Here is a 14,917-nt window from a genome sequence, read left to right on the forward strand (position 1 = left end):
CAAATCTTGAAAAGAATGTAAATGGAAGACATTTTTATCAATTTGACCTCTATATCATCAGTCAGGGTCTAATGAGAAACATACAAACCACTTGAGGATTTAAAACAAAGGCACTTCAGTGTGGTTAACAGGTGAGGGAAGAAATGAAAGACTCAACAGGGAACAGTGAAGCAAATCAGAGGTTAGCACGGGAGCAAAAAATCACTAGGTCAAGGGAAGAAGGAAATGTGTCACTACCGATATCCAAGGCTGAAGTTACCTGGAGGAAGCTGAAAACAGGATGGCTTGACTGTCAGAAGCAACAGAAGAGATGCTTCCAGAACCCACCCCACTCCTTCAACTTCCCCAAGCAAAGAGAGAAGGAAAAGCCCTGACTTCTCCTTCCTCCTGCCCTTCAATCTCCTGCCAGTTCCTCCCACTTTCTGGCTAATTTAGCCAGAAACTGCTGACACAGGAGCCTGTAAGGGAATGAAACCCATAAGGGTGCTCACAGTGCTCAGCAGAGAAGGGAAGGGTGAGGAATATATCTGAAGGCAAATACGACCAAGATCAGTAGAAATATCAATTCTGTTCATGAACATAAATGATGATGAAGAAGGAGGCTGGACTGAATTAGCAGTCACCCAAGGACACATGCTAGAAGATGGCTTTTTTTTTCAATACTGCTTTTTAAAATTTTTTTAAAAAATATTCCTATCCAACTTGTTTGCTCCTCATGAGCTTAAAATGGGATGAGGAAGAAAGGAAAGTCATAAAAAAATCAATTACGGGTTTTTTTTACTACATATCCTAGATTATTTTAAATTATTTTACTACTTCAAATCAAAGCCTAATAATTGTATTTTATTGTTTTTAGGGGTGCACAGGTGTGTGTACTCAGCCATAAAAAAAAGACTAAATCCTGCATTATGACAAGGATGGACCTTGAGGGAATTATGCTAAGTGAAATAAGTCAGGCAAAGAAAGACAAATACTGTATGATTTCACACTCATATGTAGAATATAAAAAACAAAACAAAAACAAAATAAATGAACACACCAAACCAAACAAAGACAAACACATAGAAACAGAGAACAGAGCAGTGGCTACCAGAGACGAAGGAAGAGGGGGTAGGAAAGGGGGAAGAGGGGGTAGGGAAGGGGGAAGAGGGTAAAGAGGATCAATTGTATGGTAAGGGAGGGGTGAAAACTAAATTTTTGGTGGTGAGTACACTGTAGTGTATACAGAAATAGAGATACAATGTTGCATACATGAAATGTATATAATGTTACAAACCAATGTTACTTTGACAAAAAATAAATTTAAAAATGAAAAATTGGAAAAAATAGGAGAGGGTTTAAATATAAGTTATCATACAAAGGATGGAATTCAACTGTTAAAAAGTGAGGTAGAGATGATACACTTGCAATGGGTGAATTTTATGCCATGTAAATTATATCCCAATTAAGCTGTTTAAAAAGTGAAAAATAAATAAATGTTAGGAAGTGTTAAAAAAAAAAAATAAGGAAAAGAAAAACCACACGATCATCTCAATACATGCAGGAAAACCAACTGACAAAATTCCACACCCATTCATGGTAAAAAGTTCTTACCAAAGTATGAACAGATGAAATTTCTCAAGCTAATAATGGATATTTATATAAAACATACAGTTAGCATTATACTTAATGGTAACAAAAAGAATGTTTTCTTGTTAACAAAGTTCTTACTGTACCTATTCAATAACATATTGAATGCCCTAGACTGTACAGTTTGGAAAGAAAGAGATAAGTGAAAGGTATACAGATTAGAAATGGAAAAATAGAAATGACTTCTAGTCACACTTACATCACCAAGAATCTATGAAAAAGCTACTAGAACACACAAGTTTAGCAACACTGCAGGAAACAAGATCAATACACAGTCATATTCCTATATTAAAAACGAACAATTGAGAATTGAATAAGAATTAACAGGTGTCATAGTACCAATAAACGTGAAATACTTGGGTGTAAAATTAACGAAATAAGTGCAAAATCACTATGCCAAAACTACAAAATGCTAATGAAATAAATCAAAGAACACTTAAATCAATGGAGAGATACACCAAGGTCATAAATTTTAAAACTCAGTATTATTATCAGTTCTACCCAAATTGATCTATAGCTTCAATGCAATTGTCAAATTTTCAGAGGAGATTTTCTAAAAATTAACAAGCTGATTCAAAAACTTATATGGAAGGCAAAGAAACAAGAGCAGCCAAAACAACTATTAAAAAGAACAAAGTTGGAGAGCTAACAATGTCTAATTTCAAGACTTACTTAAAGCTACAGTAATCAGGAGGCTACCGGCAAATAGACAAATACACAGGTAAATGGGAGATAATAGAGAATGCAGAAATAAATCCACAATTATATGGTCGATTGCTTTTCAACAAAAATACAAAGTCAAATCAATGAAGAAAAGATAGTTTTTTCAATAAATGGTGCTGAAAGCGCTGGATACCCACATGTAAAAAAACTTCAATCTATACTCTGCACTGTATACAAAAATTAACTCAAAATGAATCATAGACAAAACATAGAAGCATAAAACTTCTAGAAGAAGACACAGGATAATATCTTTGTGATCCTGAGTTAGGCAAACATTTCTTAGATGTTACACCAAAAGCATGATTCGTAGAAGAAAAAAACTGATAAACTGGACTTCAAAATTAAAATATCTGTTCTTCAAAAGACACTGTTAAAAGCGTGAAAAGATGAGTCTGTCTGAGAGAAAGTATGTGCAAATCACTTGTCTGATAAAGATAAACATATCTTGTTTCCAGAATATATAAAAAACTCTCAAAGCTTAACATTAAGAAAACAACACAATTTTTTTTGCAGTGAAATTTTTTGCAACTTTTTTAAATGAGCAAATTATTTAGATATGTCTCCAAAAGAGACAAAGAGATTCTAGATAAGCACATGAAAAGATGTTGAACATCAACAGTCATTAGAAAAATGCAAATTAAAACAATGAGATACCACTAAAAGCCACTACCGTGACTTTTTTAAAAAACTGAAAATAACCAAGTGCTGACATGGATGTGAAGTTACCAGAACACTTATACTTTACAGATCGAAATACAAAACAATATAACTACTTAAGAAAACAGTTTTGCAACTTCTAATAAAGTAAAATATATAATCACAATGCCACCTAGCAATCCCATTCCAAGGTATTTACGCAAGTGAACTGAAAGCACATTCACACTAGATCCTCTAGGTAAAATGTTTATAGCAGCTTTAGAACAGCCAAAAACAGAAAACAACTAAATGCCCTTCAACTGGTGAATGGATGAATAAACTGGTATATGCACAAAACTGAACACCCCTCATCAATAAAAAGAAACTCAAACACACAACATGGATAAATCTCAAAAACATTATGCTACATGAAAAAAGCCACTCAAAAGTTTACATAATGAGTCCAATTACATGACGTTCTAGGAGAGGCAAAACTGTAAGAAAAAAAAAAAAGATCAATGGTTGCTAGCAACTGGAGCAGAAAATGTGGTTTACGACAAAGTCAAGGTGAATTTTTGAGGGTGATAAAGCTCGTCTATATCTTGATTGTGCTGGTGGTAGTTACATGACTATTTTCATTTGTCAAAACTCACAGAACTTAACACTAAAAAATGGTGAATTTTAGTGTACGTAAACTAAATGTTAATTATCATGCAAACACTAATTAAAATAAAACTGTAATAGCTATATTATTATCAAAGCAGACTTCAAACAAGGAATATTATCAGGGCCAGAAGGAGGACATTACAAAAAGGTCAGTTCATTAAGTCAAACAATCCTAAGTGTATATACATCCAAAACAGATCTTCAAAATATACAGACTAAAAACTGACATAACTGAAAGTAGAAACAGACAAACTTATAATTACATTTGCATACTTCAACACTTTTCTCTCATTAAGAACATCATTATCTATATCAGTAAGGGTATTAGAATCTGCATCAGTAAGTACACAGAATAAGAGCACTATCAACCAACTTGACCTAACTGACATTTATAGAATGCTCCCTCCAACAGGAGCAGAATACACAAACATTCTTTTCAGGCACATGGAATATTCACCAACACAGGACACATTCTCAGCCGTAAAACAAACCATATAAAGCTGTTAACCATAATAAAATAAAACTAAAAACAGTAACGAAAAATATTTGGAAAAATCCCCAAATATATGGAAATTAATACTTTTCTCAATAGTGCATGGGTCAAAAGGGAGCACAAAGGAACTTTTAAAATATTTAGAACTCTATAAAAGTTAAAACATAACATTTGAAATGTATACAAACTAGTTAAGCAGTGTTTAGAGGGGAATGTAAGTACCAAATGTTTATAACAGAAAAGAAGAAAGATCTCAAATCAGTGATCTAAATTTCTAAATTAAGATTATGCAAAAAGAAAGGCAAATTAAACACAAGAAAATATTAGATAAGAGCAGAAATCAATGAAATTGAAACAGAAAAGCAATAGAGAAAAAAAGTAAAATCAAAAGCTGAGTCTTTGAAAAGATCAATAAAATGCATAAACCTCTAGCTAGACTGACCAAGAAAAAAAGATATAAATTACAAATTCAGGAACAACAGAGGGAACATCACTACACATCCTACAGACATTGAAAGGGAAGTAAAGGAGTATTATGAATTTTATGTCAATAAATTTGATAACTGAGATGAAATGGACAAATTTCTTTGAAAGAGAAACATTATCAAAGCTGTGGGACCTGAAATAGTCCCATATCTATTAAAGAAACCAAGTTTGTTTTGTTTTTAGTGCTCTCTGAATTTTACTTTCACACCTCTTTACATTAAATGTTATCTCATCCAAGGGTCTAGAAACAACTGAGACCATAAATAGCTAAAGGTACCCATCAGACCTCGTTGGAAGCCAAGCAAATGCAATGTTAAAGACAAACTATACAGTCAAGACTGATTCTCCTGGGACTGACAGATGGAGCTGAGTTGTGGCCTGTTCTTTTTATTGTATTCCTTAGTCATCTACCTTAACCGGCAATGTGAGCATGATTTTGTTAATTAGAAGTGACAAGAAATTCTGTGTGTTCTTAAAAACCTTCCAACAACAAAACTCCAGGCCCACATTGCTTGTCATATTCTAGCAAATGTTTAAGAAAGAAATAACACCGACTCTATATAAAATTTTCCAAAAAAAAAAAAAAAAAAGAGGGAATAGTTCCCAACCTGTTTTAAGGCTGGCATAATACCTGATACCAAAAACAGACAAAAGCATTGCAGAGTAATAAATTACAGACCAACATCCCTCATGAATACAGATGCAAATGGAATCCAGCAATATATATAAAAAATTTATAAACGTGGGGTTTATCCCAGGAATGCAGGGTTGGTACAACATTCCAAAATTCAATCAACAAGATTCACCATATCAACAGATAAAATCAGAAGCCAGAAATTAAGGGCAGGATAAGAGCAAGAGCCCTAAATATTTTACATGCCTGTGCCACTACCCTGCACAACTTCAAAGGCATCATTATATTGCAGTCTTTGTATTCTACACGAATGACACCCCAGGCACTGTGCAATGGAGTGGTATTGGAAATGTGTAAAATGGTTGCCCAAAAGGCAATGCAACTTTGAGCTGGACTAACAGAAATAAAAGATTCAAACAAAGAGATTTTATGTTCCAGACATTCCATTGGCTCTGTTCACACCACACCTAGAATATTCTATTTAGTCCTGAACTCTATACTTCCAAAAGGGCCAACGAATTTCACTAAAGAACCAAAGCAATAATGGCAGAAGCGTTCTAAACATCTCATATGAAAAGAACTGAAGTAACTGGAAACATTTAACCTTCAGAAGAAAGGACCCAGGGAGCATACACTGCAGTTTAATCACTTGCTTATATTCTCTCTGCCCTGAAGACTGCCAATTCCTTGAGGGCAGAATTCATGCCCTATGTATCAGTGTATTCCAAATACCTATCATTGGTCCTGGAACCTGCTAAGTACTCACATGTATGAGGGGGTTCAAGAACAGGAAAAACTAAACTTTAGTAACAGAAATCAAAGTGGTGGCTCTGCAGTGGGAAAGGTAGAAAGAATCACAGACCATGGTCTGTAAGGGTCACCACAGCGCTGTTAAACTGTACAGCATACCTGTCAAATGTGTCCCTTTTCACCACAGCTATAAACTTTGTATCTTGTTAGTCTGAATTGGGCATGGGCCAATTCTCGATTGGTGTGCGCTAATTATAATTCTCCTGGAGTGGGAGTCAATCGAATCACGGGGTTTGACTCCCAAGAAGGATGTAAAGAATACTGGAGAGAGGATCTCAGTGCCCACTAGCTTCACCACCTAATTAACCAAATCGCCCTAGTGAACTACATGAAGTGACAGGTATCACCGCAAAATGACTCTCATGTCCACAAATGGTGTTTAACACATTAGCAATAATGTTAGACATTGGCAGAATTCATCCAAATTTCACAAATAACCTAAATTGTTAATGTGCCACTCTTTCAATGAAAGCTGTATTCCTAAAAACTCTTTGAAAATAAATTCCTGAAAGTTAATATTTTCCAACAACTTGCATTATAATTTCAAAGAGTTATCAGAAATGCCCCAGATAAACTAAACACTTTATTGACAAAATCAATTTCCTAACTCTCAGCAGACAACAGGAAAACACATGTTGCAAAAGGGCGTGTGGCCTGGTGAATATAACTCAGCTATGCAAACAAGAGTCACACACAAGTCCCTGGGCAAGTCATGCCCCTTCCACTCGGCCTTGGTTTCCTCATCTAGAAAATGATAAATAAATTAATAGATAATAAAACAGATGGTCTCTCTTGCTAGCTAAATAAAAACTTCAGGTATTTTCTAAGACCTTCAAGTAGCCAGGACACCCAGTCCATTAGACATGGAAGAATATCCATTATAGTCACCGACAACTTGATAGAAACCCTCTTGAGACTTTAGAGGTTAACAAATGAAGAAATCCTATTCCTCTACCAAAAAAAAAAAAATATATATATATATGTATGTATGTATCAGATTTTAAAATGCAGTCCTTTACAATATGGGTCCTCACCTAGTTAGGCTTCCCAGACTCAATTTTTATAAAACCTCACACTTATTTAACATATGTATACATGAGATTACTTTAGGCCTGGTATGTATTATGGGAACTTTACAGTGGTTTTTCCACAAGCAGAAAGTTAGTACATATTTATATAACAACAAAACCCCATTTAAATATACCTACAGGTAAAACCAATTCCCTAATGTCTAACAACTCCGTAAAAGAAAAGCTATCCATGGCAGAACATGTAGACTACTGATCTTCCCAACAATCACGTTTTTTAAAGCTCTAGTGCATACAGAAGAATCAATGACAGAGAAATCTGTGCAGGTATATACATACAATGAAATTACAAACAGACCTTTTTTCAGCCGGGGTTTTTGAGATTCAGCAGATGGAGGAAACTGAGTTCTCTGAAATGAAAGAAGTCTACGTTAAAGCACCACCCTAAATCCTGCTAACTTAAAGAAGCATTCAAATAACAATCAACAGCTCTCCAATCATGCAAGTAATCTATTAACTGCATGCAGGTACGAAGAATTATTTTGAATATTTGTAAGAAACGTCAAGTCATACTTTTACTGTCCAAACTATTAATCATGTATATGCATACTTTTAATATATACTTATAATGTGCATTTATTATGTATAATTGTAACGTATGATAAAATGTGCACCAACAAATGTCCTAAGTTCTTAGATATCACATATTAGCATTGTACCTAATGCTATACTTCTTAGCAGCCAAACCAAAAATGTGATAACTCTGATAAGAGGAAGCTTATGAGTCATTTACACAGAAATTGTCTGGAACTCAATTCTAGGAGTTATTTAAAAGGGATATTATTTAATATTATAGATACTATTCTATACTATAACTTCACAGAAACTCTTCAAATTAATTTTTCTTATGTCCACCTTTCATGTTATATATGATATGGCATGATATAAGCAAAAGTAATAGTTGAAAGTTTCCAGTAGTAATGAGACACTAATCTTTAGATTCTGGATGCTCAATCAACCCTTACCAGGTTAAATAAAAATAAATCCACACTTAGATACACCATAGGGACCTGTACCAGAAACAGTAACCTGTACCAGTAACAGTTCTTAAATGCAACCAAAGAAAAAAACGTATCACCAGATTACCTGCAAAGAGAGGACAATTACACTGACAACTGACTTCTCCACAAAAAGAAAAGGGAGATAATATATTAAGACTTTATAAATTCTCAAGTGTTGGGTACTAAGTAAAATGAATGCTAATCTAGACACGAGAGCAGCATACTATGGCTCACAGGTCAAATTCAGCCTATTTTTATATGGCCCACAAGCAAAGAATGATTTATATTTTTTTAACGGTTTAACATTTTTAATATTTTATAAAACATGAAAATTATATAAAATTCAACAACCAAAATTTTATCAAAACAGTCACACTCACATTTACATATTGTCTATGGTTGCCTCCGCACTGTAACCGTATAGTTGAGTTACTTGTGACAGAGAATATATGGCTCATGAAGCTCAAAATATTTATTATTGGCCTCTTAAAAAAGTTTGCCAACTCCTGATCTGAACTCTTACATCAATCAAAACTAACTCAAGAACAAGTGCAAATTTTAAAAGGCTCTCAGACAAATAAAATTTGAGTTTTTTAAACTCACTAAATAAACTTTTAAAGGACACACATTAGGGAAAAGGAAAATAACCCCAGAAGGAAGGAGTGCAACAAGCAAAGGAACTGGTAAAATATGAAGTATTATAAGCATCTACTTATTGAATAAAGCAAATAAAAAGTATAATGTGTGGTGTTGAACTAAGAAAACAAAAACTACAAAACTAAACAATGGCATGAATTGGCAGAAGGCAATGGGAAATAAAGCACTGGATGATCCCCGTATTATTCAGATTTAAGTTTGAATTTTAAGTTAAATATATATTATTTTAACAATTTAGGTACTGTCTTAAGGAAGACCAAAGAAAAGGACAAAAAATAAAATTCTCCAATTAAAAGACAAATTATCAGATGGACTTTTTATTTAGATATATGCTATTTGTATAAAGAAACATCTAAAACATACGAACAAGGAAAAACAAAGAAAAAGGATGGCAAAAGATGCATCAGGAAAACAGAATCAAAAAGAAAAAGCAGCAATATTAACATTATATAAAATAGACTTCAAGGAAAAAAAGCTGCATCAGGGAAATGAAAATGAATTAAGACAGACTGAAGATTAAAATGGAAAAGATAAATTTTAAAACCTTTAAAGGGATTACTTCAAGACATAAATGCACAAACCAATTTAAAAAAGACCCAAACATTCACTATATTAAAATTAATAACTTCTATTCCAAAATGAAGTAGAAAACTAAGAGAAAATATATGCAATACAAAACAAAACCAAAAAAAAAAGACAGAGGATTAGTAGCCAGTAACTATAAACAACTAGACATCAATAAGAAAAACAAATAGTGAGGTAGAAAAATAAGCAAAACATAAGAACCAGGCATTGCACAGAAAAGGAAACGAGACAACCAACGATGTTCTACCTAATTAACAATCAGGGAAATGTAAATTAATATCACATTAAGACTTCATTTCATATCCATCATATTGACAAAATTTAAAGCTATAACAGTATCAAGGATGTGAGCAACAGGAACTAGTGGCAGATGCATAAGTTGTTACAACCACCTTAGAGTTTCCCATAAGAAATAAAGTTGAAGATGCACACAGCCCATAACCCAGCAATCCATTTTTAGGAGTATTCTGGGGAAACAGAACAGGAGACCTACATAAGAATGTTCATACCTAGGTCTAAGATACTCTTACTCCTTAAATTTTGCAACCTAAATGCTTTATTTGCCTACCTCTAGTCCTGATCCTGTTCATAGCAGCTTTTTTTTTTTAATTAAAAATCAGAAAGAAAAAAAGATGAACTTGCACAAACAGAAAGATGAAAAGTGGTTGCCAGGAGATGGGAGGTTGGGGAAATAGGGAGAGGCTGGTAAAAGGGTATACAGACTTTCAGTTATAGGATGACTAAGGTCTGAGAATCTAATGTATAACATATAGCTGATAACACTGTACTGTATAGCTGAAATTTGCTAAGAGCAGAATTTAAATGTTCTCACATACACACAAAAGGTATATATGTGGGGTAACGGATGTGTTAGTTAACTCAATGGTGGGAATCTTCTCACAATGTGTGTGTGTATAAAATCATCACACTGTACACTTTAAATATCTTACAACTTTGTCAATTATACCTCAACAAAGCTGGAAAAAGATCAGAATTAACTCAAATATTTCATAGAATGGATAAACTGTAGTATTTCCATGGGATACTTCACAGCATTAAAAGTGAAGAAACTAAGTATTAATTTTTTTTAATCAATATATTGTTTAGGGGTATTAAGTATGATAAAATTACAAAGAAAACCAAAAGAAATAATTAACATAAAGCTGAGGAAAGAGATTGCTTCTGATAGGGAAGGACAAAAATGCACTAGAGGAGAGACATTTGGGTTTCAAAGCTACTGTTAATATCTCATTTATCTACCTGTGAGGTAGAAAGAAACAACTTTCATTATAGAGTTGACCCTTGAACAACGGTTTGAACTGCGAGGGTTCACTTATACATGGATTTTTTTCAACTGTAAATACTACAGTGCTACCCAACCCAAGGTTGGTTGAATTAATCCACAGTTGTGGGACAGCTGGGGATAGGGAGGGCCACTATAAGTTATCCTTAGATTTTCAACTGTGCAGAAGATTGACCCCCCTCACCCCCATGTTGTTGAAAGGTCAATTGTTCTTTAAAACTTACATATAACCTTTTACTCATTCTTTTAGAGGTAAGATATTTCATGACAAAAAAACAAGCCTGAAAATAAAAGCGAATACACAATTTGTTCTTTTGGATATTTTATTATCTTCATTTCACAAATACAGAAAACTTAATAATAAAACAAATAACTCATTTTAAAATGGGTAAAAGATTTGTATGCACACTTTACCAAAGAGATATGGATGAATAAGCACATAAAAAATACTCAATTATCATTATTCACTGGGGAAATAAAAATTAAAACCACAATAACCACTACTACACATCCACTAGAATGGCTAAAATCAAAAAGACTGACAATAACAAAGTGCTGACAAGGATGTGGAAAAACAAACCCTCATAGACTGCTCATGGGAATGTAAAATAGTATCATATAGCCACTTTAGAAAGCAATGTAGAAGTTTTGCTGTTTTTTGTTTTGTTTTTAAACACTTACCATACAACCCAGCAATTACACTCCTGGAGAAATGAATATACACATGCAAAGATGTGCATGTCAACATTCAAAGTGATATTACTCATAATAGCCAAAAACAGGAAACATTCCAAATGTCCAATGTGTGGATAAACAAAATACGAATATTCATACAATGGAATACTGCTTAGAAATAAGAAAGTACAAACTATTTACATATCACAGTATGAATGAACGTCAAAATACATGCTAAGTGATTCCAATACATGAAATTGTAGCGAAGGGAAAATTATGCCAACAGAAAGCAGATCAACTGTGGGCTGGGGTTAAGGGAGAAATTGGCTGCAAAAGACACAAGGGAAATTTCTAGAGCAATGGACGTTAAGTGGATTGTGGTAACAGCTGTGCAACTATACAGATTAATAAAACTGATCAAATTGTACACTTAAAATGGTAAATTTTACAGTTATATATATTATACCTGAACAAAGTTGTTTTTATAATGCTAAAGAACTCTACTTTTTTATTTTTTTTTAATTTTTTTGAGGGGGGAGGTAATTAGGTTTATTTATTTATTTACTTAATGGAGATACTGGGGATTGAACCCAGGACCTCATGCATGCTAAGCATGTGCTCTACCAATTGAGCTATACCCTCCCCCCAACTCTACTGTTTTTTGAACTAACTGGGATTTTTTTAGACTTTGGGCAACATATAAAGAATATTTAAGGGTCAAAAAGCATTTTCATGAGTCAGCAATACTTCTCTCTGCACAAAATAGAATTAAATTATAATTTTTTGGTGAGTCTCTTTCTCAAAAGACCTTCCAGAACTTTCTCAGAATAGAAAGGATCCTATCAGCCCAGTCAATTTCATTCACAGCTGGGATATATGGTAGAATAAATTCATTATTTTGTTTTCATTTTTAGTTAGTTCTGTGATCATTTATTCATCTAACAAATATTCATGTAACATTTGGTATGTGCTAGGCACTATACCTGATCCAAAACAACTAGTGCAGTAGCAATTTCTGCTTTCTGCTCTGAAAGGTTTAATCTTTTAATTTACAGAAAGAAAAATGGGTATTTAATATAAATACATAAAAAACAGGAATTAGGGAGTTATAAAAAATTTCTAAGTATAAAGCATGGAAACCAGAGCTATTTGCCTTTTTTTTTTTTTTTAAGATCTCTAAACCATTTATTATATATTCTTAAATTAAAACAAAGATCAGTTTCCAGTTTTCCTAAGGAACAGGTAATAATCCTTAGTAGTTTGGGTAGCATATTAGAATTTCTGGGTCCCACAATGAACTAGTTCTACTCTGTTTTGCTAGGATGTCTCCTAGTCTCACGGTCTTTACTGCAGAATTCTTAAATTTTTACTTACACATTTGTTGAAAATTCTGTTTTAAGTCTTTTAGTCTTCTCTCCTCCGCATCTATATACTCCTAGTTATAGATCTGTTTTTCCCTTGTGTCACAAAATTAAGATTGCACAATGTACCCCTGTTAAAAACAAGACAACAAGCCCAAAATGGAGCCACATACACCAAGCCCCATGTCACCAAACTGAGACTTAATTACAGCTTCGGTTCTCCCAGAAATGGATGCTTAAACCAGTCAAATAGGAATCACCTGATCAGCACTAGTTACATAATGTGCCTGATAGACCCTTCTGATCCCCGAAAGGAAAGTGACTGCAATAATCAACCCACTTTTTGCCTAGTATGACTTCCTTGTCCCTGCTCCCTTCTGCCTCCAAAAGTCTTTCATTTTGTACAGCTCCTCAGAGCTCCTTTCCATCTGCTAGACTGGATGCTGCCCGATTCATGCCTGATTCATTTATTCATTGAATAAAGCCAACACAATCTTCAAAATTTACTCAGTTGAATTTTGTTTTTTTTAACAGCCCACTCCACAATTAGCTTTTATTTAAATGTACACCATGGAAATCCCTCCACATCAACATATATAGTTCTAACATTCTTTTTAATGGCTGCATAATATCCCTCAGTATTGGAATACCAGAGGTCATCCATTATCCTACTAATGACCATTCATTCTGTTTCCAGGGGGTTTTTTTGCCACTATGAGTACCGTGGACTGGATGCTTATCTTTGGCTTTTATTTCAATGGGATACAGGTCTAGGCATGGCATTGCTGAGTCCTTTTAATTCTATTACAAGATGCCATATCACTTCCAAAAAGGACATAAATTCAAATTTTCATGCAGTAGTAACCTGAAAGATGAGATTATTATAACACTGATAACAATAAACTTGATAATAATGAAAATGATTAGTTAACTTCCGGCTGGAAGTTCTAAAGTCATATCAAAACATAGAGTCATTCTCTTTAAAACGCTATCAGAGATTCTAATGTACAGGACAATTCCTGCCATCACGTTCACATTCTGTTCATGAGCACCTACCTACACCTGCAATGAGCAGTAGGGAATAAGCTATATTTGTTATATATATGTTATGCTACGTTATACCTCATACCTTAGATTTAAGATTATGTAGGCGAAGTATTTTCTCCGGTATGTTTTCAATACCTAAACTCTGGAAACACTAAGAATGCTTTTAATTTTTTTAAATTCGTAACTTAACAAAAATCTTCGCTTTGAGACATTACTTGATTTCTCTGCAAATGAAAATAGAATAGAAAACAAACAGACCCCCTGACAGATAATACTGGCCTTGCTCCTTAATAGCCAAAATTAAAATATAAAACAGTCAGCCAAAGACTACTCTTCTGTCTCCTGTGTTTTCCTGGGCGTTTTTCAAAGGCCAATACATTCCAAATAAAAAGCTAAAGTCATTCTAACAAATGCGCAGAAAATGCTCTGAAATTCAATATTAAAACAAGGTACACAAGGTTTCACACTTGGAACATTACAGAAATCAGATCCAATTATGAATTTACTCCTAAAAAATAACTAACAACTGGGTCTTCCCGAATTCACCTGAACCACTTGTATTAACAATTCTGTGGAGTTTTATCGATGCCTAACTCAGACCAGCTGAATCCCAAATCAGCACTTTGCACAATTTGAAAAACATGGTCCCGCCCCGGCGGCAGAAGGTAGTGACGCTAAAGCTTCCAGGATTTGTCATATTCAATTCCTAATCCAGGGGATTGACAGAAACTGTCTCCGCACAGGTGACAGTGCTTCCTTTCCAAACCTCAGGAGACAAAAAAGACGGGACTACGAAAAGAGCCATTTCTGATGAAAATCTCCCTTTCCCGGCCAGAACATCCAAAGAAGGACCACAGTCCTAGCAAACAAACGCCCAGAGCGGCAAAAAAAAAAAAAAAAAAAAAAAAAAAAAAACTCAGCCTGGCCCCAGGCGAAGCGCTTCCCAGGAGCCGGACGGCGTCGGCCCGCACACCACGCGCCACTCCGGCTCCACATCCCTCCAGCGGCAGCGGCGTGGGCCTCAGGCAGCCGGCCAACCCGTCTCGCCGCTCCGGCCCCGGCTCCGCATCCCCCCAGCGGCAGCGGCGTGGGCCTCAGGCAGCCGGCCAACCCGTCTCGCCGC

The 14,917-nt window shown here is 34.6% G+C and overlaps 1 protein-coding gene across 3 annotated transcripts in view; it reads right to left on the reverse strand.

The window, feature by feature from the left end:
* Positions 1 to 14,917, reverse strand: part of BBS4 (Bardet-Biedl syndrome 4) — a 38,171-nt gene that overhangs the window by 22,794 nt on the left and 460 nt on the right. The window contains exon 2 of one of the 3 annotated variants that reach the window (XM_010955298.3): positions 7,464 to 7,515. The exons of the other annotated variants lie outside the window; for them this stretch is intronic. Within the exon in view, the coding sequence (XP_010953600.2) occupies positions 7,464 to 7,515 (52 nt within the window). The remainder of the gene's footprint in view (positions 1 to 7,463; positions 7,516 to 14,917) is intronic. 3 annotated transcript variants of the gene reach the window in all.

This window comes from Camelus bactrianus, chromosome 27, assembly GCF_048773025.1.
Source record: "Camelus bactrianus isolate YW-2024 breed Bactrian camel chromosome 27, ASM4877302v1, whole genome shotgun sequence".
Classification (NCBI taxonomy): Eukaryota; Metazoa; Chordata; class Mammalia; order Artiodactyla; family Camelidae; genus Camelus; species Camelus bactrianus.